The sequence below is a fragment of the Solanum stenotomum genome, chromosome 8 (assembly GCF_019186545.1).
Source record: "Solanum stenotomum isolate F172 chromosome 8, ASM1918654v1, whole genome shotgun sequence".
In the NCBI taxonomy this organism is placed as follows: domain Eukaryota; kingdom Viridiplantae; phylum Streptophyta; class Magnoliopsida; order Solanales; family Solanaceae; genus Solanum; species Solanum stenotomum.
The window spans coordinates 51,833,765-51,861,350 of NC_064289.1; the positions used below are offsets into that span (position 1 = coordinate 51,833,765).

Below are 27,586 nucleotides of genomic sequence, written 5' to 3' on the forward strand. Positions count from 1 at the left end.
TCGCTGTCTCAAATTCAGATCCTTTTGAGTGAACACATGCTGCAAACTATGATGATCAGGAAACACTTCACACTTAACACCATAAAGGTAATGCCGCCAGATCTTAAGGGAAAACACTACCGCTGCGAACTCCAAATCATGTGTTAGGTAATTCCTCGCATGCACCTTTAATTGACGCGATGCATAAGCTATAACATTCTTATCCTGCATCAACACAACACTTCAACCAGAATGTAAAACATCATAATAAACAATAAAATATTTACCTTCTACCGGTAATGCTAGAATAAGTGCGGTGGTTAAGAGAGTTTTGAGCTTTTGGAAGATCTCCTCACATTTTTCAGTCCATTCAAATGGTATCTCTTTTTTGGTCAAATTTGTCAAGTGATTGGCAATAGAAGCAAAGTTCTTCACGAATCGACGATAATAGCTAGCGAGCCCACAAAATCCTAACTTCCGTCAGAGAGTTAGGCCGAACCCAATTCTTAACTGCCTCAATCTTTCGAGAATCTACCATTACCCCTTCTTTTGAAACTACATGTCCCAAAACTGCAACAAAAGTCAACCAGAATTTACACTTAGAAAATTTCGCATACAACCTTTGTTTCCCCAGAACACCCAGAACAATACGAAGATGGTCGGCATGTTCTTCCTCACTTTTCGAATAGACCAAAATGTCATCAATAAAGACTATAAAAAACGAGTCAAGAAATGGCTTGAACACCCCATTCATCAGACTCATAAAAGTTGCAGGCACATTAGTCAAACCAAAAGACATAACTATGAACTCATAGTCCCCACAACGGTTTCTAAACGCCGTCTTAGGCACATCCTCAGGCCTAATTTTCAACTGATGGTAGCCAGACCTTAGATCAATCTTGGAGAAAACTAATGCACCTTGCAATTGGTCAAAAAAGATCATCTATTCGAGGCAAAGGGTACTTGTTTCGAATAGCGACCTTATTCAATTGCCGGTAATCTATACAAATTCTCATACTACCATCTTTTTTCTTAACAAACAAAACTGGAGCACCCTGTGGGGAAGCACTAGGACAAATAAATCCCTTATCAAGAAGCTCTTGGATTTGAGCCTTAAGCTTTCTTAATTCTGTCGGAGCCATGCGATATGGAGGGATACACCTGGGACAAGTAACTGGTTTTAAATCAATATAGAAATCTATATCTCTATCTGGAGGCATACCAGGCAAATCATTAGGAAACACTTCTCTAAATTTTGACACCACAGGAATAGACTCAATAGATGGAGACTCAACCTCAACATCCCGAATATGAGCCAAATAAGCCAAACAACCTTCCTCTACCAGTTTACTAGCCTGAATGGAGGATATGATCTTAGCTAACTTAGGTTTGTACGCCACTTCCCACTCTAACTTTTTCGTTTTCAAAATTTCTAGAGTTACAAACTTAGTATTACAATTAAGCACAACATAATAGGGGGACAACCAAGTCATACCTAAGATTATATCAAAATCAGTCATATCCAAAATCACCAAATTAGCCCAAGTCTGAAAATCCATAAGCAAAATAGGACAAGCACGATAGACGTGGGTGACTCTGACAGACTTTCCAACTGGGGTAGAAACATGGATGGGGGCATCAAGTATATCACAAATCATAGCAATTTCTGAGGCAAATCGCATTGATACATAAGAATAAGTAGAACTCAGATCAAATAACACATTAGCCATCTGATCACAAATAATAATAGTACATGTGATCATTATGTCAGACACCTCTGTCTCATTCTTGCTCGGAAAGGCATAACATTGAGCCTTATCATCTTGACGGGCGAATTCCCTGCCTGGATGCGCTGCACCTCTGTCTGCGTTACCATTTCCTCTACCCCACGGCCTCGCTGATTACCTCCTCGCCCACCTTGTGGACGCCCTTGACCATTATTACCATTTCCCGCGGGTACTACTGCTATAGTATGCCGCTGCGCGGACTCCATCATACGTGGATGGGGATAATATCTCCTCATATGCCCATGTTCTCCACAGTTATAACATGTACGATCAAAAGATGGCCTGCTGCCCGCCGAAGGTGTGGCTCCCTTACTATGTTGAATAAAATTATAAGGTGGAGTTCCCGAGTAATTACTTGTAGAAGCGGGCATAGCGGATTGAATTAGCCTGGCTGCAAGTGTTGGCCTCCACGACCCTTTGGAATAAGAACCCTAAAAGTTACCCGAGTTCTTGGCCCTTTTACCCAATACCTTAGCCTGACCGTCTCACCTCACCCCCTTCACTTTCTTAACAAAGTTTGTTACCTCATTAACTCTCCTCCCTACAGAGGTCTTATCAACAGATAATACCTACAATTCAAAATTTAGTCCCCTAATAAATAAAAGGATCATCTCCTCCTCAGTAGTCACCAATTGAGTAACATATCTAGACAAGGCATGTAACTTGGCCTCATAAGCAGCCACAGACATACCACCTTTCTCCAAAGTCATGAACTCATTCTTCTTGCGATCTCTCAAAGCCTTAGGAGCATATTTCTCTAAAAATAGAGCATGAAACTGGGTCCAAGAGAGTGGGGATAAAGTTGAAGATCTACACTCCACATCAGCTCTCCACATTTGCTTAGCCTCACCTTGAAGTTGAAAAGTCACAAACTCAACCCCATGCTAATGGACAATTCCCAACTTATGAAGCCTTTCATAGCAGTCTAAGATAAAATCATAAGCATCCTCACTCTCTGAACTAAGAAATACATGAGGATTTAGCTTCAAAAACTTAGTCAACATTTCATGCTCAATAACAGTCATAACAGAACCCAACAAATGACGGAAGAAAGCATCATTACCTCTAGCTCCACTCACCTTGGGCGCAGTGATAGTAACAGGGGGATTGGTACGAGCTTGAGTTGCTTGAACAGAGGGAAACACTCCAGGACCAACCAATTCTTTCAAGAACGACATGATCTTTTGAGCTAACACTAGGTCCAAAAGAGGAATACTTGTAGTCTCAGTCTGCACCTCTTCCTCTTGCCTAACATTATCCTCATCCTCAACCTCTATGTTCTCTTCTACCTCTTCATGATGTGCAGGAGGGGCCTCATTTCTTGGAGCATCTCCAATCGGTGCTCCATTTCTAACAGGTGATGCCCTTCCTCGGCCTCTATCCTAGCTCTTCCTCTACCCCTGCCTTAACCGTGACCTCCCGCTGCAGATTCCTAACTAGAGAATTGACGGGAGCTACGGGCCTGATGCCGTTGAATCTAGTGTTAACCATCTGCGAACAGAAGAGTGAAAGAGGTTAGATACCAATTTGAATCGCCAGATACCAATTGGAATCAAGTTATAGCATGAACGGAGACAAAAGAAAGTAGAGAGATTTCCTAAAGTCATATAGCCTCTCGAAGAAAAGTACAGTCGTGTCTGTACCGTTCCATAAGATTCTACTAGACTCGTTTTGGTACATCGAGATCAATGAACCTAGGCTCTGATACCAACTTTGTCACGACCCAGATCATCGTGATTGACATCTACACTAACCCTCCGGTGGAAGAACCATTCATACTAATTAGCTAATCAATTTAATCAAAAAACTAAAGCATTTAAGGTTACGTAAGTAAGTTTAAATGTCAAGGAAAGAAATAGGGAATCCCCATAAACTCCAAACCAATAGTCTAACAACTAAACAATTGCGGAAAATACGCCTAGAATCTGAAAGTCAATGTACCAAAACATCCAACAAGATCCATAAGTTTAACAAGAAGGGTTACAACCCCAAACTAATGTACTAACAACTAACTAGAAAATCTAAGTCCGAAATGTGGACATATACAGAAAGAGAACTCATGGCAGTCCAGAAGAACTAGGTCACCCTTGAATTCGAACGACGATCACTGATCTTCTATGTGAGGTCTGTCAATTGCCTCCTAAAGATGCCCTGTACTCAACAAGGAAAGAGCAAGTGCAATATCAGTACACAACCACAGTGTACTAGTAGGATCACGCGGCTATCCCACTAAGTGCAACATATATAAGTCAATACAACATAATAATAACATGCATACACCAAATATATACAATATCATCAACATTGACGAACAACAAACAATTTCACAATTCTCAAATATCATAGTTATACCAAGTCATATGTCCTCTCATGGAACCCAAACCCAAACTGTTAGCATACCGGAACGTGGTACCCGATCCAATGATTATATCGAAACGTGGCAACCGATCCCACAATTATGCCAGAACGTGGCAACGGATCCAAGTTAGTGAGTCATAACGCAACATTCGATCCATTCAACAAGCCACAATCACAAATACAAGTATATTCTCACAATCATACAAGCAAGTCATGATTAATGGCATTCAACATTCATCTATCCTTATTTACAATTAGTGTGATCAATAATGCAATATTCTCATTCATACATGTATCATAATGAAGCAATTACAAACATACATCACACAACATGAAATCACAACCATCACCTACCTCGAAACAAGCTTGAATTCCCTAAGAAACTTGATTCTTCCCTTTCCGAATTCGTTCCACTTGTTCTTCATCTACCAACAATCAAAATAACACGGAAATTAATAAACAATCACTAATTACCCGGATTACTAACAATCCTATCAACCCTAGATCAAACTCATAATCCCAATATCCAAATTAAGGGTTTTCCAACATAATTCTCAGATCAAAACACTTCCCCATCGATAATTACCCATTAAATTACGTTCTACGGATCGAAAAATGGATTCGCGGAGTAAAAATCTTAAGAATGGTGGAAAACTATCAAGAAAAGCCTTGGGTTCGTTCCTTAGCTCTTAAGTTCAAAAATTGCAAAATAAAGATGTTTTAGGGTTTATTTCCGACTTTAAGTCGCGTCTGCCGCGCCACAGCGGTACCACCCCGCTGCAACGGCCCCGCCCTAGCGACACAAATTCCAGCTGTAGTGGCTTGGACGGAACAGTGAGCTAATTTAATAAATTCAATACCCCCATTTCACAACACACCTTCAACTAACGACACTCAGAAACTACCCGCTCATGCCAGGATTAGTTTCGGGAGTTCTATTCACCCGAATTCAATTCCATAAAGTCGTATGGGTTCCTTAACGACTTATCTATCTACTCATGTGATCAAATTCATAATTAGATCACTCAATTGCTACAAAATTCTCTAGACCTCACAGACTCCAATTTCATCCAAATCTGAACTAGGTTGGGAAATCTCAAGTTACTACGAAAATATTTTTCGGCCTAAAAATTTTCCCCGTTGGCTTTTTTCTAACGACGGAACCCGATTGTTACACCGCCTCTGCACACCTAATAAGTAATAATAATACAAAGATGGGATAACAAAATGGGTGGTACTTTTTGGAGTACTTATATTTTTACAAGGCGATTAATATAATGATTAGTCACCAAAAAACAGATTTAAGATTATTTTTTTCTTAAAAATGGAAGGATTCTGTTTCTAATTGAGGACCATCCATACAAAGGGAATTGGTCTAAGTGATGTAATTCCAATTGTACGTCTCTTTCCAAAACATTAGTAATACTAGAAAGATATGCATCAAAAATATAAAGATAGTTTATAATCATAGGTGGATCCTTTGACTAGTGCGTCTGCAATCCTATTAGCCTTCCGCAGGATGTGTTTCAATGGCGGTACTCCCAGCTACTCAAGCAAAAACCTGCAATCAGTTCAAATGTGTGAGTATAGAGTGTTGTCATTGTTTAGAGAATTTAGTAATATCCGAGAGTGTGTTTCCACCACAATGCGCTTAAGCTTCCAAATCCATAGGTTGGTAGTAGAGAACTGATTTTTGGAATCCTTTTTTGAGGTTAAAATCATGTTATAGGCACTCCTCGTGGTAAATTTGTCATTGTTATTTTGATTTCAATAAAACACATCCTTTTTAGGCGAGGAGGCTTGGAGATAAATATTATTAATGGAAGTTATAATTTGGTAGTTAAATTCAAAGGAGATATGAGAGAAGTCCCAACCATTATTCTCAACACATCCGAGACTACGAGCTTTAGGTCCAATTTATTCCACCTTTTGAAAACTATGGAGAAGTTTCTTGAGAAAAATCAACAGAAAGCATCATTCAAGTCTTTAAATTAAACTTGATGATTTTGACTTGGACAAATGAAATTAAATGAAAGTGACCCAATTAAGTTAATTAAAATATAGGAGTGCAGAGTAAAATTTTGAATATTTTAAAAAGTTTTTTCTACTATTTTAAATTTCGAATTTGAAATTTCCCCCTCTTTTATTATTTTTTCCACCTTTCTTTCTCTCTTCAGATTTTTCTCTCCATAGGTCCATCTTCATTCTCTCTCTCTTCCTCCATCATATTCTTCCTTCTTGTCGTCATCACCATTGTCATTATCGTTATCGTTGATGTTCATTTTTTTATCGCATTCTTTCTTTTTCCGAATGAGTCAAAATTATTGGATTGATTGACTGAACGTGTAACATTTATTATACATACATCTCGATATCACATGATTATTTTTTAAAAAATAAATTACTACGGATAAACAATAAAAAGATGAAAGAAAAATAATATTAATAATAATAATCTTCATTAAAATTTATGGAAAGCTAATGTAACAAATCGTTCTCCCATTATTGACTTTCTTGCTCTAACACATGAATTTTAATATGTATTAGTTTTTTCTTAATGTCGAATTATATAGAAGATCTGTAGCAGACAAAATAATACTACCAAAAATACTCAAGTTCTTGTTTTCCTTTGTAAGAGTGGAGTCATAAATATAACCCCATTTTCTTTGAAACTCCTTTTCGCATCGAAAAGCATTTACTTGAGCTGTAATTCCTGCATCGTTCACATCAACACATTGTTTTTCCTTCAGAAAGCGCTCCTACGTGCTTCTTAAATAATCAATAACAAATTGGTAAAAATCCAAACAATAGTTATATATATCTTTTAAATGTTCGTCTTTTGTCTGATTTGTTAAGATGTGAATCTTTTTTGTGGTCTCGGAGGCATTAGCCAATGTTAAGTTGATTGCCTCTACTGTCAACTCATAAGGATTGTCATAAGTATTTAGAGCAAATACTTCCAAGCAAAACCTTGGATTCTTGGAGTTGATGCACACTTGGGCCAAGGGATTACTTGCACTTGGTGTCATGAAGAAAGCAATGATTATACATAAGATTAGTGTAGGGCCAAAGAAATTAGAAGAAGAATGTGGTGTCATTGTTTATAAGGTTGGTGGATTTGTACTAATTTTATAAGGTTGAAATCATTGTAAATGTGGCTATATATCAAGATGAGAGATTAATAGTCTATTAAATATATTATTAAATATATTATGTAAATTCTGAATTATCATTAATTTAATTTAATTCCTATAAATGATATGTTTGTTTTTATGGCATGTTAAGATTTTCAATTTTGGTTTAACCTTCCAAAAAAAAATTAAGCATATTGAGAAATTTATTTATTTCACAACCTTTTGAAATTAACTAATTTCCTTCCATAAAAAACTTATGTTTAAAATTTGAGGTAAATTGGGTATATTATATCAATGGACTTCAAAGTTTACCTTAGAAAATAAATGGACATAAACAATTTTCCATTTGTTTTTAAAAAGTATTTTTTGTTAAAAAAAGAAGAAGGGATTCAATGTGATTTGCCTTTGACATTAAGAGGCTAACACTTTTTTTATATATATTTTTCATTTTATATTTATGGTATTAGTCTATTTTGGTACGTTAAAGGGGAAAATATAACTCATAAATGTATTACCTAACTAAGACTAAGAAATGATATTGAACTTGGTATATACTAAATTATCAGACCAAAATAGTAAAACTTGAAATTTTGAATCTATTACTCCTCAGTACTTATAAAATTGTGATATTTGGTATAATATATAGTATAAAAAATTGAAATGCTTATTATCGTTTCAAAATGCATACTTACATACGCAATACAATAAAACAAACACAATAACTAAACCAACGCTATTCAAACTCAAAAAACCGATAGATATATTTCACTAATTCGTAATTGGAATTATAAAGAAATTAAGAACTAAAAGGGAAATTGAAGAACCCAAGTAGAAGAAAGGGATGAGAAGCATCAGAGTAAGGGGATGAGAGGACTAGACATTTTTCTCAACAATTTGCATAATCCCTGAATTGCATACCACTATTTTCTTTATGGAACCGTTCTTAACCTTGCCCTATTGCTTATTCTCAGCCCAGTAGCTCTTGTCGGCCCAATAAATACTTTCGCGACCTTGATATCCACATTGGATTGGACTTGGTTCATAACAATACTCCTGTCCTCAATAAGAACGTTGTCCTCAAGGTTGGAGTAAGGAAATCCAACAACAAAGGAAAGTGATAAGCTAGATGTAGCTATGGAAATTGCCTCAAGAGCAAAGGCCACTGGTTGGCAGGTCCATTTGGATATCATAAAGAAATCAATAGTCCCATATGCGCTAACAACATCAGTGTGTGTAATGTTGTTCACATAGCCTTCAAGAATGGACTAGAATGATATGCATTTTTCTGGTACAAGTACAAATATAATTGCATAATATGTAACATCCTTAACCTGTCCAACACCACCAATCCAACTACCAATACCAGAGAACAAGCATACTTCCTTTTGAGAAAATCAAGCATTTTAGCCTTGAAGGGTATTTGAAGGATTGGTATGAATTCTTTTACTGAAATAGTTGGTGATATATTGATAATGTTCCTCCTAAGGTGCTGATCAAGAGAAGTTGTGCATCTTAGCCTCGAATCTTGAGTATAAGGTTCATTTCTAGGCGGGAAGAATGATGAACACCTTACTGAATAGAGAAGCCAATAGTTGAAAACGGAAATAACTGGAAGAATAGAAGAGAAACAGTTTTCTTAGAAGTGGCTGAATATTTTTATTCAATGCGCTTTTTAGCCTTAAGTAGGCTTACATATTGTGGAATCATATTCCCACTAGACCACTACTGGAATTCTACTAAACAAGTTCTCCTAAACTTTAGGAACACAATATGCAATTCTACAAAAACAGGGAAAAGCTATAACGAATTGAAAAAAAAAAAACAAATTACTAACTAATAGCTTAAATATTGCCTTCTGCTGACTTACTCAAACTAGAAAATAGGGCTGATGGTGTACAACTTTTAACACTCCCTCTCGACATCAACTCCGGTCTTAACCATGCCATGTTGTTGACATAAACTTTCAAACTTATTGACACTTAAGCCTTTTGTGAACACGTCTGCAATTTGTTGCTCGGTTTTAATATGCTCCAAGTCAATCTCTCTTTGCAACACTTTTTCCCTGATGAAGTGGCAATGTATTTCCACGTGCTTCATCTTAGCATGAAAACAAGATTTTCAGCCAAGTAAATCGTTGACTAATTGTCACAGTACAAGGTAACTGAGTAGCCAACTGGTTGGTGTAAATCCTTTATCAACTGCATAAGCCATGTACTTTCTTGAGCTGCAACTGTTGCTGCCCTATACTCAGCTTCTGTTGTTGACAATGACACAGTTGGTTGCCTTTTGTTGCACCAAGAAATTGCTCCAGCTCCGAGCTTAAACACATAGCTAGTAGTTGAACGACGGGTATCATGATCCCTTGCATAGTCAGAGTCACAATATCCGACCAACTTGCATTCTTCACCTTTCTTGTACAAAAGACCATAATCAATTGTACTTTTCACATATCTTAGTATTCGTTGAACAACCTCCATATGGTGCTTCTTTTGATTGTGCATGTAGCGACTCATCACACCAACTGCAAAAGAAATATCAGGTCGAGTTAAATAAATCAGACTACCTACAAATTGTCGATACATCGTCACATCTCCTAATTCTTTTCCCTCATGCGCACACATTTTAGCATTTGCCTCCAATGGTGTTGATATTGGTTTGCAATTAAACATTCCAAACTTCTTCAACATATCTTTAGAATATTTTTCTGATGCAAACAAATTCGTTTTTCATTACTATCAACCTCCAAGCCAAGAAAATGGTTGAGTTGTCCAAGTTCCTTCATCTGGAAGCGAACTGACAAATTCTTCTTTGTTAGAAAAATGTCTTCTTCACAGTCTCCTATTAGGATTAGATCATCCACATATACTAGCAGAATAGCTAGTTTCCTTCCAACAAACTTTCACAAATAGACTGGAATCTACTGATGCTACAGAATAACAACTATGAGTAAGAAATTCAGAAATCTTACCATACCATGCCCTTGGCGCTTGCTTTAACCCATATAGCGCTTTCTGAAGCTTACATACATACTCAGGATGATCTTGCCTCTGAAAGCCCATTGGTTGAAACATGTAGATCTCCCGATCCAACTCTCCGTGCAAAAAGGCATTATTTACGTCCATCTGCTATAGGTTCCAATTTTTATTGGCTGCAAGTGCAAGTATGATCCGGACTGTAGTAAGCTTAGCCACTGGACTAAATGTTTCATCATAATTTAATCCATATTGCTGAGAAAAGCCTCGAGCTACAAGACGAGCTTTGAGCCTTTCAATGGACCCATTTGTGTGACGCTTTATCTTGTAAATCCATTTACAGGCAATAGGTTTGACATCTCTTGGCTTTACCACGTGCTCCCAAGTTTGATTCAACTCTAGCGCAGCAATTTCCTCCTCCATAGCTTTAATCCACTTCAGATTTTGAAATGCTTCCTTAAAATTCTCTGGTTCTTTTTCATTTTCTTCTTCTACTATGGCAGCATTGGCATACTTTGAATTAATCGTTTTGATCCTTGTGACCTTCTATGAGACGGGGGTGTGTTTGCTCCACTTAGCTCGTCTTCTTCACTTGGTTGTTGATCAACACATTGTTTTTCCTTCAGAAAGCGCTCCTCCGTGCTTCTTAAATAATCAATAACAAGTTGGTAAAAATCCAAACAATAATTATATATATCTTTTAAATGTTCGTCTTCTGTCTGATTTATTAAGATGCGAATCTTTTTTGTGGTCTCGAAAACGTTAGTCAATGTTAAGTTAATTGCCTCTACTTCAACTCATAAGGACTATCATAAGTATATAGAGCAAAAACTTCCAAGCAAAACCTTGGATTCTTGGAGTTGATGCACACTTGGGCCAAGGGATTACTTGTACTTGGTGTCACGAAGAAAGCAATGATTAGACATAAGATTAGTGTAAAGCCAAAGAAAAAAGAAGAATATGGTGTCATTGTTCATAAGATTGGTGGATTTTAATAATTTTATAAGGTTGAAATTCATTGTAAATGTGGCTATATATCAAGATGAGAGATTAATATTGTCTATTAAATAAAATTATATTATGTAAATTCTGAATTATCATTAATTTTATTAAGTTTCTATAAATGATATGTCTATTTTTATGGCATATTAAGATTTTCGATTTTGGTTTAACCTTTCAAGAAAAATTATGCATATTGAGAAATTTATTTATTTCACAGCCTTTTTAACTTAGAATAATGTCCTTCCATAAAAGTCTTATGTTTAAAATTGAGATAATTGATTAAAATACACCTAAACTATACCTTTTTTGTTAGTTTCATACCCAAACTATTGAAAGTGTGAGAAACACACTTAAACTATTACACTTTAGTTTGAAAAACACACCTCAGTGCTGACTGGACCAAATGTGTGTGTACACACTCTTTTACGTGCATGTGGCCTTGATTTTCGTCCACATGGCTTCTTCTTTTTTTAAAAATAAAATATCAAAACACACCTAAACTATAAAATTATTTGACTTTCCCACCTAAACTATTAGGAGAGCGAGAAACACACCTAAACTATCATTCATAAATTTGAGAAACACAGCTTAAATTGCTTAAGCTCGCTCAAAATGGACTGATATTTGTATATCAATGATGCCATACAAGGAATCCACGACGCTCTTTGGTAGCTTTAATAATTTGAGGGGTGAGTGATTGTCCATGACATCAGATTCTATTTTTTTGTTTGTTTAAGAACTAGTTAGACTATATTTGTTGTATCATTATGCCACCAAATAGAGCATATTTTCTTTCTATTGAATTGTCGCTTTTTACAGACTACTTCATCAATCATTTTCTGATTACGACTATTTAACCAACTATGAGCAGCTAAGGACAGAAGTCACCAAAGCATTTTTAGTAGCTCAAAGTAGAAAATTGATTGGCTCTAGTTTGTATAGTATAGAAACACTGAAACCAAGTAATGCTTCAATTTGCAGAGCAACCTATAACAATATTAAATTACTTGGGCTGCAAATCAGTAACCGTGTTTAGTAACATCAAAATACACAACCAAAATTTGATACCATCCTACTCACACCAAAATTTGATACCATCGTATTCACAACCAAAATACACGACTTAAGAACAGTTTGAACCACATGAAAAATCAGTCACCATGTTTAGTAGCTTACAATAACTACTTGGGCTGCAAATCAGTCACCGTGTTTAGTAACATCAAAATTCACAACTAAAAGTCGATATCGTCCTATTCACAACCAAGATAAGCGACTTAAAAATAGTTCGAGCCACATGAAAAATCAGCCACATCGTCCCTAAACTCCTTCAGTTCTTGTTGCACCTTGTGATGAAGTTTGTGACTTGATGTTTTTCTATCTAAGCAAAGCACTTTTATGTTGAAGTTGTCTTCCTGTGATAGCACTTTTCCCCTTCCATTTAAGACCTTTACTTGGTGCATACCCAAGGTCACCAGTGACAATAGCTGAACTTATCAGTTTCTCTTGTGCTCCACTCTTGATTACCCTACAAATAGATCTTCCTTACTGTAAAGTAATAAAGAGTCGTTAAATTATTTTTAAGAAGTTTAATCAAGAATATAAGCTTATTAACTCTCGTTTTACCTCGGCACGAAAACCATATCTGCTCACAAATACTCCATGACCCACTACTCTTGGCCTCTTAAATGCATTATTTTCACCTTTTCTATTACCACTGTCACTTTGCACTATTGCTTGAGATGGTTCAGAAGATTGAGATTGTTGCACTGCTTGAGTGGGGTGAGATTTCTGCTTGCCACTTCTTTTACTACTAGCAGATGCTTGTGATGTAGCAATACCCTATGCAAAGAATAATTTTGAAAGTGTTAAAGGTATTAATATACTATAAATAAACATTAATAGAAATCAAATGTACCTATGAAGTGGTTGGAGGTTTGTTTGGACATGTTCTTATATTGTGACCTTTTGACTTACAAGCGGAGCAACTCATGGTTTATCCCCTCTTTGGAAGCTTTCCAGAACTTGGTACCTCTCCAAGTTCCTTCTTTATTTTTTTACTAGGCCTTCTTGGCATTTTCTTTTATAAGCAAAATTACTTAAAACACATTAACTAAAACATGTAAAATCAGTAGCTAAAAAAGCAGAAAATAGCAGCTAATATTGGCTAAAAACACTGAAATCAGAGGCTAAAAGTCGTACCTTTTGCATATCACTTATGATAGTCAATCCTTCTTCTTCATCATTAATGTCCAAATCAAATTTCAAGATTCTCAAAAACCAAGTCCAAGTTTCTCTTCTTTCAGTTCCAACAACATCCCATGCTATTGGGAACATCTGATTATTCCCATCCTTTGCAATAGCAACAAGTAACTGGGCCTTTAGATATTCCCTTCAAAAAGCAACCATCTAACCCAATGCACTTTCTACAACCCTCAATGAATCCTTTTTTCAAAGCTGAAAAACAAATATAAAAGGAATGAAAGAGTTTTTTTCCATCATCACAATTTGTCACTTTCAGCACACAAGTGCTTCCTGGATTTGATTCAAGAAGCATATCTCTGTAGTCATAGATTCTACTAAACTCAGCAACATGATCACCCATTATCTTTTTCAACACCATTTTTCTGGCCTTCAAACACACGAACTTACCAACAAACAATCCCATTCTGTCCTAACCAAATCTTGTATTTCCCATCCCTTTATGCAAGATTGAGAAACAATTCTACTTTTATAGTGCTTGGTAAAAAACTTAGAGTTGTACATTGTGTTGGTATTGGTCCTATAACATTTATGTTTGGGATTGTAGGTTTTTATAATGAAATCGGAAGATTTGAAATCTTTGCTTGCATAAAGTATCCAAGGATAGCCATTAGCTTTGCATTTTACTCTGACCCTTCTTTGATCATTGTGGATCTTATCCAGTTGACAACCTCTGTCAATTGCATACCTGCTCAAAGCTTCTCTGAATTTTTTCACATTTTCAAATACCATATTAAGTTGCCACACAACTTTTTTTCCATGTTGGATCATATGAGACCCTTTTGTCCTTATTTCTTGCCCTTAAAATATAAGATCTTTCAACATCTATTTCCCCCTCACTTTCACTTCAAAACTATTGGCATCAGAACTGTCGTAAAAAGGCTCATCACCTACCAGCTTACCAGTTAAATTTTTCTTGGGTTTATCAATGTCTTCAAAACCAGGATCTATGCCAACTTCTCCCAGAAAACACTCAACAATTTTTTTTTCCTTGGCTCTTTCTNCTCTGAATTTTTTCACATTTTCAAATACCATATTAAGTTGCCACACAACTTTTTTTCCATGTTGGATCATATGAGACCCTTTTGTCCTTCTTTCTTGCCCTTAAAATATCAGATCTTTCAACATCTATTTCCCCCTCACTTTCACTTCAAAACTATTGGCATCAGAACTGTCGTAAAAAGGCTCATCACCTACCAGCTTACCAGTTAAATTTTTCTTGGGTTTATCGATGTCTTCAAAACCAGGATCTATGCCAACTTCTCCCAGAAAACACTCAACAATTTTTTTTCCTTGGCTCTTTCTTTTTCTTCAAATCCTTCTTAACTATGCTCAGCTCTTCATGAATATCACTCCCATAACCATCCTCGTCACTACAAAAGTCAACATTCTCATCACTTTCAGTATCACTATGCACAATAGTCTCTACTTCATCTTCCTCTGAATCTTCATCTTCACTAGAAAACTTAAATTCATCTACAGCTTCATTTGTGTTTCTGCTGCCATTTTCTATCAGATTTGGTTGTTGGACCCCGACAATTTGATCTCTACCATCAATAAGTGCTATTTCTTTACCTAAAGGTGCATTGAGACCTTCACCAACTTTGTTGGTAGATTCTTTATTAGGTCTATCTACTTCATTGCATGTGGTCTCAAAAGACTCATTGGTCACATGTGCTATTTTGATAAAAACTTCCCCTTTATGGCAAATATAAATGTCCATAGTACCCCAGCAACCAACAAATTGGCTAAGACCAACAAATCCATATCTTTAACCAATTCTACCAAATTGCCAACTTGAGCAGCTTCAATATATATTTTTTCTATATTGGTAACCTTAAAATCCCTGCAATAGTCATTCACTTCCGGAATAGACAAATGGTCTATATCAACATTGAAGGCATATTCTTTTTTCCCCCAATATAAGAAGGTCCTACCTCACTCACAAGTATGCCACCGATGTGAAACCTCAAATTTACGTACTTAGTGTCCATTACCTTAGAACAATACTATTGTTCATGAAATCAGTAGCTAAAAATCGCCACCAGTACGAAAATTAAGTTTAGAAGTAAAGAAAGAGTACCGTATGTAGTCAATTTCTTCTCCTTTCAACTCTTTTCAGATGGTATGAATCAAAACCTAAAAAATTATACAAAATTGTTAATATTTTGAGACAAAAATAAGAACCCAAACATTTTTTGACAAATGAGTAACTAACCTTCAAACCATGATGAATTTGTGAATTAATAGTGAAAACCCTAATTTTACTCAACATTTTCACACACCAAAGAGACTCAGCTGAGAAACAGATAAAGATGCTTTTACACGTTGAAGGCTAAACTTTAATCTTTTGACATGGTGGAATTTGTTTCCATGTGGTAATCTATGTGGCATTTAAAAAAAAATTGAGAGAGTGCAATACACACACTATCATATTTTACTTGAGGTGTATTTTTCAAACTAAAGTGTAATAGTTTAGGTGTGTTTCTCACACTTTCGATAGTTCGGGTATGAAACTCAAAAAAAGGTATAGTTTAGGTGTGTTTTACCCACTTATCTCTTTAAAATTTGTGGTAATAATATATTAATGGACTTCAAAGTTAACCTCAGAAAATAAAAGGACATAAACAATTTTCCATTTGATTTTAAAAAAATATATAATTTTTTTTTAAACAAGAAGGAATTCAATGTGATTTGCCTTTGACACTAAGAGGCTAACAATTATGTTTTTATATTTTTCATTTTATATTTATGGTATTAGTTTATTTTGGTACGTTAAAAAGGGAAAATATAACTCATAAATGTATTACCTAACTAAGACTAAGTAATGATATTGAACTTGGTATACTAAATTATCAGATCAAAATAGTAAAACTTGAAATTTTGAATCTATTATTTCAGTACTTATAAAATTGTGGTATTATAATATATGGTATAAAAAAGTTGAAATACGTATTATCGTTTCAAAATGCATACTTACATACGCAATACCAGTGTTTTAAAAGATGGAGACGTGAGGCGGGGCGTTTTACTTAGTATAGGGCGAGGCGTAAGCCTTGAGACGTGGGGCGTAAGCCCTATGGATTTTTAAATTTTTAATTTAGAATATAGTATAATAATATAATAACACAAAATTATAAAAATACATCAATAGTTTGAAATAATTACAAACATGATTAAAGAAACTCATAGAAAATAAAACTTCTAACAAGATCATACAAGTATAAATAGTCTAACATCTTAACTTTCTAATTTTTCCATAAAAGAATCATTATTTCTAAAAAAAATATTTCTATCATACTATACAATTTACCCCCTAAAAGAAAATAATCAATAAAACTTACTAGTATTATAATAAAAAGGGATAAGGGTCTGAAATATACCCCAACTTTGGTTGAATTTGCTGTTGCGATACTAAACTTTCATGAGGACCTATTACCTCCCTAGACTATTTAATACCATATTTTAAATATATATATTTGCCCACGTGGACACAAAAAATAATGTAAAATTATAAATAGTAATGTGTCCACGTGGGCACATATATACCTTTAAAATACACTATTATATAGTTTATGGGGTAAAAAATACGGTATTAAATAGTCTAGGGAGGTAATAGGTCCTCATGAAAGTTTAGTATCGCAATAGCAAATTCGATCAAAGTTGGGGTAATTTTCAGACTCATATCCCTAATAAAAACATCACTCCATTATGAATGTAAATAAAATTACTTTCAAATAGCTAAATAAAATATGATAATTTTGAGACACATGAAAAAACCATGAAGAACAATCATCAGTGAAAAAATAAATTTTTGCTACGTATTTTTAAAAGAAATATTACGTAATATATAATCACCTTCACAGTGTAACGAAATAGTAAAGATGCAATACTACAACTTGTTATTTGAGTTACTCTAAATCTTCTTATCTCTATAGATTAAAAAATTTATCAAGTTTCATTTATTTATTCAATAATTATGAGAGACAACAATGTTAACTAAAGATTTTAATACATAATTTGTGCAAGATCTGTTAGGCGAGCCCCGAACGTTGGGCGTTGGGCATGCTTAGGGCGTACAGTCGGGGGCTTGGGGAGTAAGTCTTATAGAACTAATCCCCACACTTGAGTCTCGAGATGTTTTGCTAGAGCCCCACCTCGAGGCGAGTCCCAACATAGTCATTTAAAACACTGTTCACACCCAATTTTGACCCTCCCCGATAAGTATTAATTCACAAGCTTCTTAACTCCCAAAACGATTTAGAATAATTATTTTTATAAAATTCAAATACTTTCAAAGACATTTTAAGTGATCTTAGTCGATTTTCATAATTTATAAATAGTAAATATATTTCATATAATTTTATAGATATAATTGGTATATTTCATAAATATTTGAAAATCATCTCAAAAAGATTTTATTTTAAATATTCTATTAAAATTAGTTTTAGTTTAAATTATGGTTAATTTTTAAAAATTAATTGGTTTATAATTGAATTAATTATTTTATTTTGTTAAGATTGAGAAGCTCCTAAATTAATTATATTAATTCATCTTATTTAGATTTTAGCCGAATTTGCAAATGAAATTCAATTTGGTTAAGTTTGTAATCTCAATTGGCCAATTTCAATCCAATTTGGCTAATTTAGTTTTTCACTTAGCTATGTCAAAACCAACTTTGGGCCCTTTTCTTTAATTTTCAGCAGCTCAAGTCTAATTCCCAGCCCACCACCTTTTCAATTCCAGCAATACCCAGCAACAAGACCCAAAATCCAACCCACCTTTTCTCGACTCGACCCAACCCTTTTTCCCTCTCAAAAGAGACCCAATTCCAGTTCAACGTTACCAACCCATTCCAAACACCAACATCAGCAGCGCGTCAACAGCAAGTACACGAAAAAACAAAGAAAATTCACGACGTGAACAACAACTCAAAACAACGATCCAAACAGCAACCAAACGACGCCTCCTACGTTCACGATTTTTCACGGCGATACACAGTCCAATACACTGAAAAGTAGCAACAGAGGGTATTGTTATGTCTCCTTTGTCCTCTTCCTCCAACGTCCTTTTCAGTCGCAGCAGAAAAGAGCAGCAAAAGCAAATGCGGAATCGTCCTTGTACCTTGGGATTGAGCAGTGTGGCATAGGGAGGACGATCGAATCGATTCGGAGCATCAATCTTCTTCCCTTCCCTCTTTTAGAATGGGCCGAAAACTTCAGAAAAAGGGTGTCTTCCCTAAAATGGTGAAAGAGTTTTGAAGTTTGAATTTGGGTGGGCCTCATTCCAACCCGTTTTACACCCGTTTCACCCCAAAAAATGAACCCTAATTCTCGTCTATATAAGCCTACTATTTTTCAATGAAAAGTGTGGGAGAAAATTTGTTGGTAGAAAGATGTGAGAAAAATACAAAAAGAAACTGAAATTCATTAAGCATAGGCAAGAAAAATCAAAGCAAAAGTTAGAACGATAGTGTTTATATCACCGAGTTTCTGAATCTTCTGTTTGAAATTCGAGTTTTCAACGAGATTCCATTCGTAGTAAAGTTGCTACTCCTTACTCATTTTGTCTCAGTTCTGCTACTCCAAGAAAGGTAAGCTTGCGTCCTCTTGTATTCCATTTCAATATGGTATGTTGTATACTCAATACTTTGTTATAAGTTATGTTATTTAGTGTATTTGGTTCATCATTTTAACAATCCTGTGAATCCCGAGTCAACTAGCATGAGTCAAATTTTAATAAAGTTTCTCTTGGTATTAGATGGTAGTTGTTAGATTTGTTGGCTCAATATCATGACCTGTGAGACTGGTTGGTTTCTGTTTTGTTTTTTTTCTCGAAATGGTTTCGTATTCATTTGGTTTCAAGTGTCAAGCATATAAGCTGTTTAGATAGACTTCTTCACCATTTTGGGTGTTAAAACTTGTAGTATCATCTTAACAGGTCATTTATGCCTATTTTAAACTTAATCTTCAATGTGTTTTCATGTTACTGTACCAATTAAGAGCTTTTGAATCTCATGGTGATTTCATTTTTTATTTAGGATAATTAGTCTAACTCTTTATCTTGTTTCTAATAGAATTGCAAATATTTTGGATTGTTCCCTATATTATCATTATTGAAATTCTCTAAGAGTCAGGTTTTTTCCTTTTGTTTAAAACTATTTTTTCTCTTCTCTGTGAAGTCTTAATTTTGGGTTTAGATTTTGTTTGGTTCACCTAAGTTGAATATGTTGTCTTTATTGTTTTAATATATCTTTGGTTAAATCTTTGTCTTTGTGTTGCCGGCACCTGTAATATTGCTTTGCTCTCATGTATAGTAGCCATTAAAATTTGTTTGCTTGAGAATAGAATATTAGATTATTGCATAAGTTATTTTAATATTAGTCCAAATAGTTGTTGAATGTGTCTTACACGTGATTCAAAAATGTGCATTATTCCTTATGTTTTTTTTTTCCTGCGAGCATATTTCCAAGTCAATAAATTTGTTGTCATTATAGGTGTTTCACTCTTGATTCTTCATATTGTGGTATAAAAATACATTTCTTTTAGATTTATCTACTTGATGCTAACTGTTAAACATTCTGAGATCATTATTAATTATTATAAATGTGTTTTGACTATTGAGCGTTTGTTTAGCTATTGCCGGGCAATTGAGATTGTCATTATCCCACATGCTTAGTTATTTTAGTGGAGTCTCGTTATGATTCGTTATTAATTCTTATATCTTTTTTCTCTCACGAACTTTTGATATGAGTTCAATTTGGGAATCCCTCTTTCCTCGCATTATTCTGTTGGATCAAATCCAACAATTTCCTTTAAGTATGCCCCACCTCAAAGGAGCAACAAAGATGAAACAGGGGTACAACTCAAATACATAGGGAAAAAGGCCAAAACTTGGCTTGTATACAGTAGTATACATCAAAATGCATACACATATTTCTGAAGGCAAATAAGCCCAGAGCCCTTGAATAATTTTCAGCAGGTTCAAGCAGCAAAAGAAATGGGCCAAGGTCCAATGAAATAAGCACCAACAACTATTTTCACGAAAGTGGGCCAAAAACCCATCATTTTGGGATAGACTTAAGCATTAGGACAAGTTTAATAGATTTGGAGTTTGGGGGATTAAGTCCATTATTTGGACCAAAATTTTAGAGTTAGAACAGGTGGACCAAAAGCCCAACATTAATTGAATTTGGGCAAGGAAGCCCAAGTCCAAAGATTCCTCTTCATTTAACTACTTATTTGTTTATTTATATTTGACTAACAATTTATCTTGATCTTGGTTTAACTAAATTAATTTCCCAAAGATAGTCATTTCTTTTTCATATTCAAATAAAAAATATTTATTTTATTTTATATTTATCTTTATTTTATTATTTGTCTTGCAACTTGAATTATTCCCTTTAGAATATTTTTCTTTAACTGTTCCCAATAAAAAAAATAAGTAAATAATAATAAAAAAATGAATGAGTTCTTTTTTACTTGATAAAACTTTTAAAATTTAGTTGAAAAGTCATTTTAGTCAAATCGCCGGTCAACCATAAGTTAGCGGACATTCCGAGGGCCTAACATCTTTTCGGAATGTCCATTGAACTCGAACCTTTTTCATTTTCAACTGATTTTATTTGTTTAAATCTTTTGAAAACCTTATGTTTTTTCTTGATTTTTACAAAAAAAATTAAGTGGCGACTCTGTTTCTTCTGGAAATTCGATTTCTCTTAAATCATGAGTTTAATCGATTTTTCCAAAACTTAGTCAATTTTCTTTAATTTAAATTTTTGAGTAAAACAGAAATGGCGACTCCGTTGGAGACTTAATTAAGTTCTAACCATAAGATTTGACTTATTTGACTAGTTGATATTAATTGCTGAATTGTTTATATGCGTTTAATGTGTTTAAATTGATATAGCTGACATTGCATTTATGACATTTTATATTGTATGTATAGTATATTAAGGATGATTTCTGCATAATCGCAGCCAAACTTTTTATACTCAACCCTTTTTCGAAAGGATCGGCAATTTATTGGTACGTCATGGTCCAATGGTTGTCATGAGTTCTAGCCTAAGTTGTCCACTTGGGTTCTCGGTCTTTCAAAAGTCACTCTTAATCAACTAGCGTAGAGCGAAACCAAATCCCTAATTTAGCACATCTTGAACTAAGTTGATCCAACACCCAAAGCGTGTTGGGCCCATTAGAAGCCCACCTTGTGTCTATTTGACCTATTTTAGTCAGTAAAAGACAATCATGATTATGTGTTTAATTGAAGGATGTATATGTCATTTTTAAACAAATCAATTATCAAGTGGGGGTGGGGTAAATTTACCTTTGTCTGTTTTCTTGTAGGATGAATCTGACATGTGAGCCGTTGAGGACCCGAATGGTGACCATACCTCATCTTTACCTCCAAGTTTGGTGGAAGTTCATGAACGAGGAAGACAAAAAGAAGGTTCAAAGACACATAGGCCATCTCCCGTACATTAATGGAAATGGTAGCTTATCCCGACTTGATTAGAACAATGGTGAAATATTGGGACAACAACAACATGGTATTTCGTTTTAGGGAAGTAGAGTTGACTCCGACTAACGATGAAGTTCTTGCAATTTATGAGAGTGTTGGCATGTGCAAAATAGGAAACACCAACTCGATACTAATCTTCTCTTTCCGAAGGTATGGGATTTTAACGAAATTAAAGAAAAACTTTCACTTATCAAAGTTGAATGGATGGACAGCTTCCCCGGTCAAATATTCCACTTCGAAAGTTGTATTATCAATTTGGACGCGCAAGAGCTTACGAGAATTTCAAAGATAAGTTTGTCTTGGAAAAAAAATTGAAGGAAACACGCCTCCTCACTTTTGCGATATGCTTACTTGGGACAATGGTGTTTCCCTAAGGACCAAACTACACCATCCATCCAAGTGTAGTAATGGTCACTCATGCTATGTTTAATGGAGTAGGCTATGGGTCTGCAAGAAAATACTACAATTTGGCTCTCATGATCCTTGCTGACATTTATAGGGCATTGGATAGATGTAAAAGCAGCACACGTTTCTTTCAAGGGTGCAACCTAATACTTCAATGGTGGATGATGAGACACTTGAACAAAGCTCATAATCCAAAGGAATCAGATCCCTTGGAAAGACCGAACAGACTCGAAAGTCACGATTGGTGGGTCCAACGGGATTGGAGGCCAAGAATTTTGGTACCCGAGACTTCAGGGTTTGAGAGAGGAAAATGTGCAGTGGTCAATTCAATGTTTGGTAGTAATAAAACAAATGGTGATCCGAAGTGGAAAGGTCCCCTACTAGATATTTGCTGGGTTGAGAGGAACTCGGTCATATGCTCATTCTCAAGTACTTAGACAACTAGGAGGGAAACAAGAGTTTCCTCAAATCGAAGACATGATAAGATTTGTGACGGATCATGAAAATTGTGAAATCGCTTTTACTAAAAAAAAATGCTTCAATTATGGAAAACTCAAAGGGTATTGGGTGAGCCGATGCCAAACAAGTTTCGTCCTGAATGTTCTAAAGATTACAAGGAATGGTTAAAGAAGATGCTCGCTAGAACTATCGAACCCGGTCCAAACATTCCCCATATTATTGCAGACGTTGGAGCCAAACATCAAATTCGGCATCATCGACTCCAAGAGAAGTTTGATAGGAATGAGTTAGAGCATCAACGTCGGCATTCAGAAGACGCTGAAGTCATAGCTCAGTTAAAGCAAGAGCTACAAAGAGCCAGGCAATGCATGTCAGAATTGGATGATAACATGGAACAACATATTCAGTCGATCGAGAGATTCAGGTATCAAGAAGGGGCTCGGTTGGCAAGAGATCACCTATGGGCGAACATATATGATATGTGGGAAGAGGTCAGCATCGCCAAGAGGACCAGACTTGGTAAAGGATCAGGATGAGCTTGAAGTTTGTTATTATCCCCTGCGTGGGATTGCTTTATTTGTACTTTGCTTTGTAATTTACTTTGCGAACTCATTTCCCTAATTTTATGTTTGTCAACCGTTTTTTAATGTTATTAATGAAATATATTGGGGATAATGAATTGGCTTAAAAAGACATATACATCCTTCAATTCGCTAAGCCTACCCTTGGCTTAAAAGGGTCACATGTATGTCTAGGACGCGATATTTGTCTGTTTACTTGTGTCCTTTAACTGTTTATGTGGTACATTGCTTTGAATGAGGACATTTTTAGCCCACTCCTTGTCAAAAAATTTCTGAAAAAATCTCTACAATGCCAAATACAAGTCACTACCAAAATGTCCAGCCAAAATTCCATGATTCTTGAGTTTCTCAGCCAGAAATAAAATTCTACTACCAAATCTTAAAACATTACTTTGTCATCTCAAGAAAGGTAAAATTGCTACTAAGATGGAAAAAGGCAAGAATGTCGAGGTGAATACGACTGAGGAGAATTTAAGAATGAAATTGCGTCGATTCAAACAAGGGATTCGAGAAATGGGAGAAAGAACAATGGAAATAGAACTAGCCACTGCAGATGCACAAGCCAAAAGTGCAGCACTAGACGCGGAGTTGGCGGCTAAGATGGCAAGATATGCTATCATAAATGAAGAGACGGTTGCTATGTGGAAGGAACATAATGTTTTCAACAATGATATAACCAAGAGGCTTCAGAAGATACGTGAAAAATGCTCTTTCTTCAATCAGAAAGCCAATAGTGTTCCCGAAGACACTCACCCTGGAGCTACTGAAGAAGATATCGATGAGTAAATCATATATATGTCTCCCTTCCTGGGACGTCTGAAAGGAGGAGACAAAAATATCAGTCTCCCAGCTTATGAGCGGACACATAGCGTGTGGGAAAAAGTCATGTTGTGTGCTCTCATTTACGAGCACCTTAAGGCTTCACGCATGTTGAAGCCTCTTGAAGGAACCACTTTTGGGTTTGGGCATGAAAGATCTCAAAAGACGTATGCCTACTACCCGAACCAAAAAAGACACGCTATAAAAGAATGTGTGGAGCTTAAGGCAACAATCCGCAACCTGATCAATGTTGGGAAGATCCCGTATACGTGGGGTGAGAACACCATCCTTACCCGTGATCAACCGGAGCCCAGTATGTTGGTCATTGAGCACACTTTGTTTTATTGTCACTACTTCACGCCTTTTAAGAAAACGTTGTTGGATATCTATAGTCAGTTGGTTCAAAAAGGGGTTTTAGCCTCTATCAGAAAGGATGACGAAGCAATCGATCCCGTTGGGATTGAAATCTGGAAACCCTGCCCTTATCATGACACCATAGATCACAACATTGGAAGGTGCCTCGGGTTTCTCTATGACATGGAATCCCTCATCAACATGGGAAAGATTCAAGTTGAGTTTACCCCCGTGATTAATGCAGCAGTCAAAAGAAGAAGCTTTGATTAGGGCACCATCTATTTTTTAGGAGCTTTATTGTATGTTTTATTACTTTCCTTGTAATCTCCAAAAAATGAATGAATGAAAATGAGAATTTCCTTTTGTATTTGAACTACGTAGGACCTGAATTCTCCTTTGGAGATACGTAGACAGCCTTTCAAGGCCCGACCATTATCTTTTAAAATTTTCTTTTCCCCATTTCATTCTACAAGGAAACATTGAATTCACATCAACAGATGTCGGGAGATGCAGCAAGAAAACATTAGCTCAACGCAATTTAGCCTTTCTGAGTCACTAGACTCAAAATAAAACGAGTAAATTCCTGCTTGTTCAAAAAATCAATCCCCATTATTCGTGGGTTAACACGTCCTCAAACAAAGCAACTCTTATGTGTTCATATGCTTTCTATGTGATATTTTGCATTACTTGCCCTGAACTAAAACTAATAAATTTGCCTTTGAGTTATTTTTCTTTCACAGGTAGTTAGAACTGATCTGTGTCGATAAGCTGGCTGAACACCCTTATTTTACAAGATCAAAAGGCCCTACAGTTTACTTCCCCAGTCAAAGTTCTCAGAAGGGCAAGTCAACAATAGGCAATAACGTTGAGGATACCGGCCTTACTGATGTCGTCGTGGCTTAGCCCGTCATTGCTGATCAGAACAAACTAATTATGTTGTTGATGCAATAGATCACCGAGATGAGGGTCGAAATGCAGAGAAGGCAAGATTTGCCTAATCCGAGTGTTACTTTCAATGCTCCAGCAGACGGAAGGCATCCACTTCACTTTCCTCCTTCAAACGCGGAATAGGCCCAAAACCCCACCCTCCAGTCCTGCTCATAACCCCACAATCATCGACCTAAGCACCCAAAATCCCTATTATGCCTCCGCCTCTTATCAGACACCACCCCTTTCTCAAAATACCAACCTCCAAGTGCCACTTCCTCCCCAAAACGCCAACCTCCAAACTGGTTCACCCCCTCAAAACCAAAATGTTAACAACCCGTAAACTTCCCTCCATCACCAAAATCAACATACCAACCCCCAGACTTTCCCTCAAAACTACCAAGCCACTCAAAATGCCCAGAGTCCCTCCATTGCTCCACCCCTACATCAAAAAGCCATTTTCCAAATCCTGGTCCCCAATGAGCATGACGCCAATAGTTCTGAGCTCGACCACTATGAGGAGCGAGAGAGAGAATGGAGATCAAAGGAAGAGGCCGTCAAGCTGAATATGAAGGAAAAGATCAGAAAGGCCATGAAAGAGTTGCAGTGTATTCCTAAAGTCGCCGGTTTGAGTTATGAAGATTTATACATTCATCCGAATTTGGATTTCTCGAAAGGGTTCAAGGTGCCAAAATTCAACGTTTTCGGAGGAATAGGGAACCCCTTAGCGCACCTGAGGGCCTACTGTGACCAGCTTGTGGGAGTTGGAAGAGATGAAGCTTTACTAATGCAGCTTTTTAGCTGAAGTCTGAGTGGGGAAGCTATGGAATGGTTTACATCTAATGAAATAAGACAGTGGCCTATCTGGAATGCTCTGGCTAAGGACTTCATCGAACGATTCGCTTACAATGTAGAGATCGTTCCTGATCGTTATTCTTTGGAAAAAATGAAGTATAAATCAAATGAAAGTTACAGAGAATTTCTATACAAATGAAGAAAGGAGGCACCTAGAGTTCGCCTCTTATATCTGAGAAGGAAATTGTTGAAGTATTTCTACGGGTTCAAGAGCCCAAATATTATGATAGAATTATGTTGATCATTAGAGCAAAGTTTGCTGAGATAGTCAAAGTAGGTGAGACTATCGAAGATGGATTAAGAACCGGGAAGATTATTTGTGTTGCTGCCTTGCCCGGATCCTCAATTTTGTTGAAGAAGAAAAAAGAAGATGTGTCTTCTATCTCTTATGAGGGGAAGAAGACCCCAAGGAAATCCTCATCATACCAAGGTCGTTCTCGACCTTCACAGAGTTTGTACCAGGCTTGTTATGCACAGTCTGATTACCAAAATACCCCTCACCCTAGTTACCAAAATACCCCTCCCCCCAATTATCAAAATATTCTCCCTCCTATCTACCAAACTCCCACACCAGTTTACCAAACTCCACCTCATCACTACCGGAACGTCGCCCCCAACTGTGCTAACGTTCAGGCAAATTACCAAACTCCTCCCCCAATGTACCAAACCCCAGCTCCACTTTACCAAAATACCCCCCCCCCAAACTACCAAGCTCCACAGCCAAATTACCAAACCAATCCATACCCAAGATATCAAGCCCCCCGTCCAAACACTCCAAATTGTCGTCAAATGCCTTCTCCTCAACAAGGCAATTACGATCCCCCTCGTCCTAGATTTGAGAAGAAGCCCACTGGAATTTTCACTCTGCTCATTGAAAGCTGAACAAAGTTATTCGAGCGATTAACTACGACAGGATATATTCATCCAGTGGGGCCCAAGCCGATTGACACTAGCTCAAAGTTTTACAGACCTGATCAGAGGTGAGCATATCACTCCAATTGTGTTGGGCATGATACCGAGGACTGTATCAACCTAAAGCACAAGATCCAAAACCTGATTGACCAGAAAGTGATTTCTCTCCAGAAAGTCGTGCCCAATGTCAATAGTAATCCTTTGCCAAATCATGGAGGTGCTACTATCAATATAGTAGAGACGGATGAGGATTGGTGCGTGAC

At 36.2% G+C, this 27,586-nt stretch overlaps 2 protein-coding genes, 1 long non-coding RNA gene and 1 pseudogene across 3 annotated transcripts in view; 1 reads left to right on the forward strand and 3 right to left on the reverse strand.

Annotated features, from left to right (window-relative positions):
• Window positions 1-27,586, forward strand: part of LOC125875232 (probable serine/threonine-protein kinase PBL9) — a 1,122,098-nt gene that overhangs the window by 131,647 nt on the left and 962,865 nt on the right. The gene's annotated exons all lie outside the window — the stretch shown is intronic.
• LOC125873923 (secreted RxLR effector protein 161-like) lies at window positions 9,397-10,380 on the reverse strand. The gene is made up of 2 exons (XM_049554747.1): window positions 10,227-10,380; window positions 9,397-9,779 (listed from the first exon to the last, which is right to left on the reverse strand). Exons 1-2 carry the CDS (start codon window positions 10,378-10,380, stop codon window positions 9,397-9,399), a joined length of 537 nt encoding a protein of 178 aa, XP_049410704.1.
• LOC125875250 (uncharacterized) lies at window positions 12,339-13,222 on the reverse strand (annotated as a pseudogene).
• LOC125875272 (uncharacterized) lies at window positions 15,365-15,779 on the reverse strand. The gene is made up of 3 exons (XR_007447362.1): window positions 15,710-15,779; window positions 15,575-15,630; window positions 15,365-15,488 (listed from the first exon to the last, which is right to left on the reverse strand). It is a non-coding gene; the product is annotated as an uncharacterized LOC125875272 (long non-coding RNA).

Excerpts from the sequence above, each read along its gene's own strand:
- LOC125873923 (XM_049554747.1), bottom strand. The coding sequence starts at position 10,380 with ATGGACGTAAATAATGCCTTTTTGCACGGAGAGTTGGATCGGGAGATC. Across the intron at positions 9,780-10,226 it reads AGCGCCAAGGGCATGGTATG|TTGGTGTGATGAGTCGCTAC; the intron begins GTAAGATTTCTG and ends TTTCTTTTGCAG.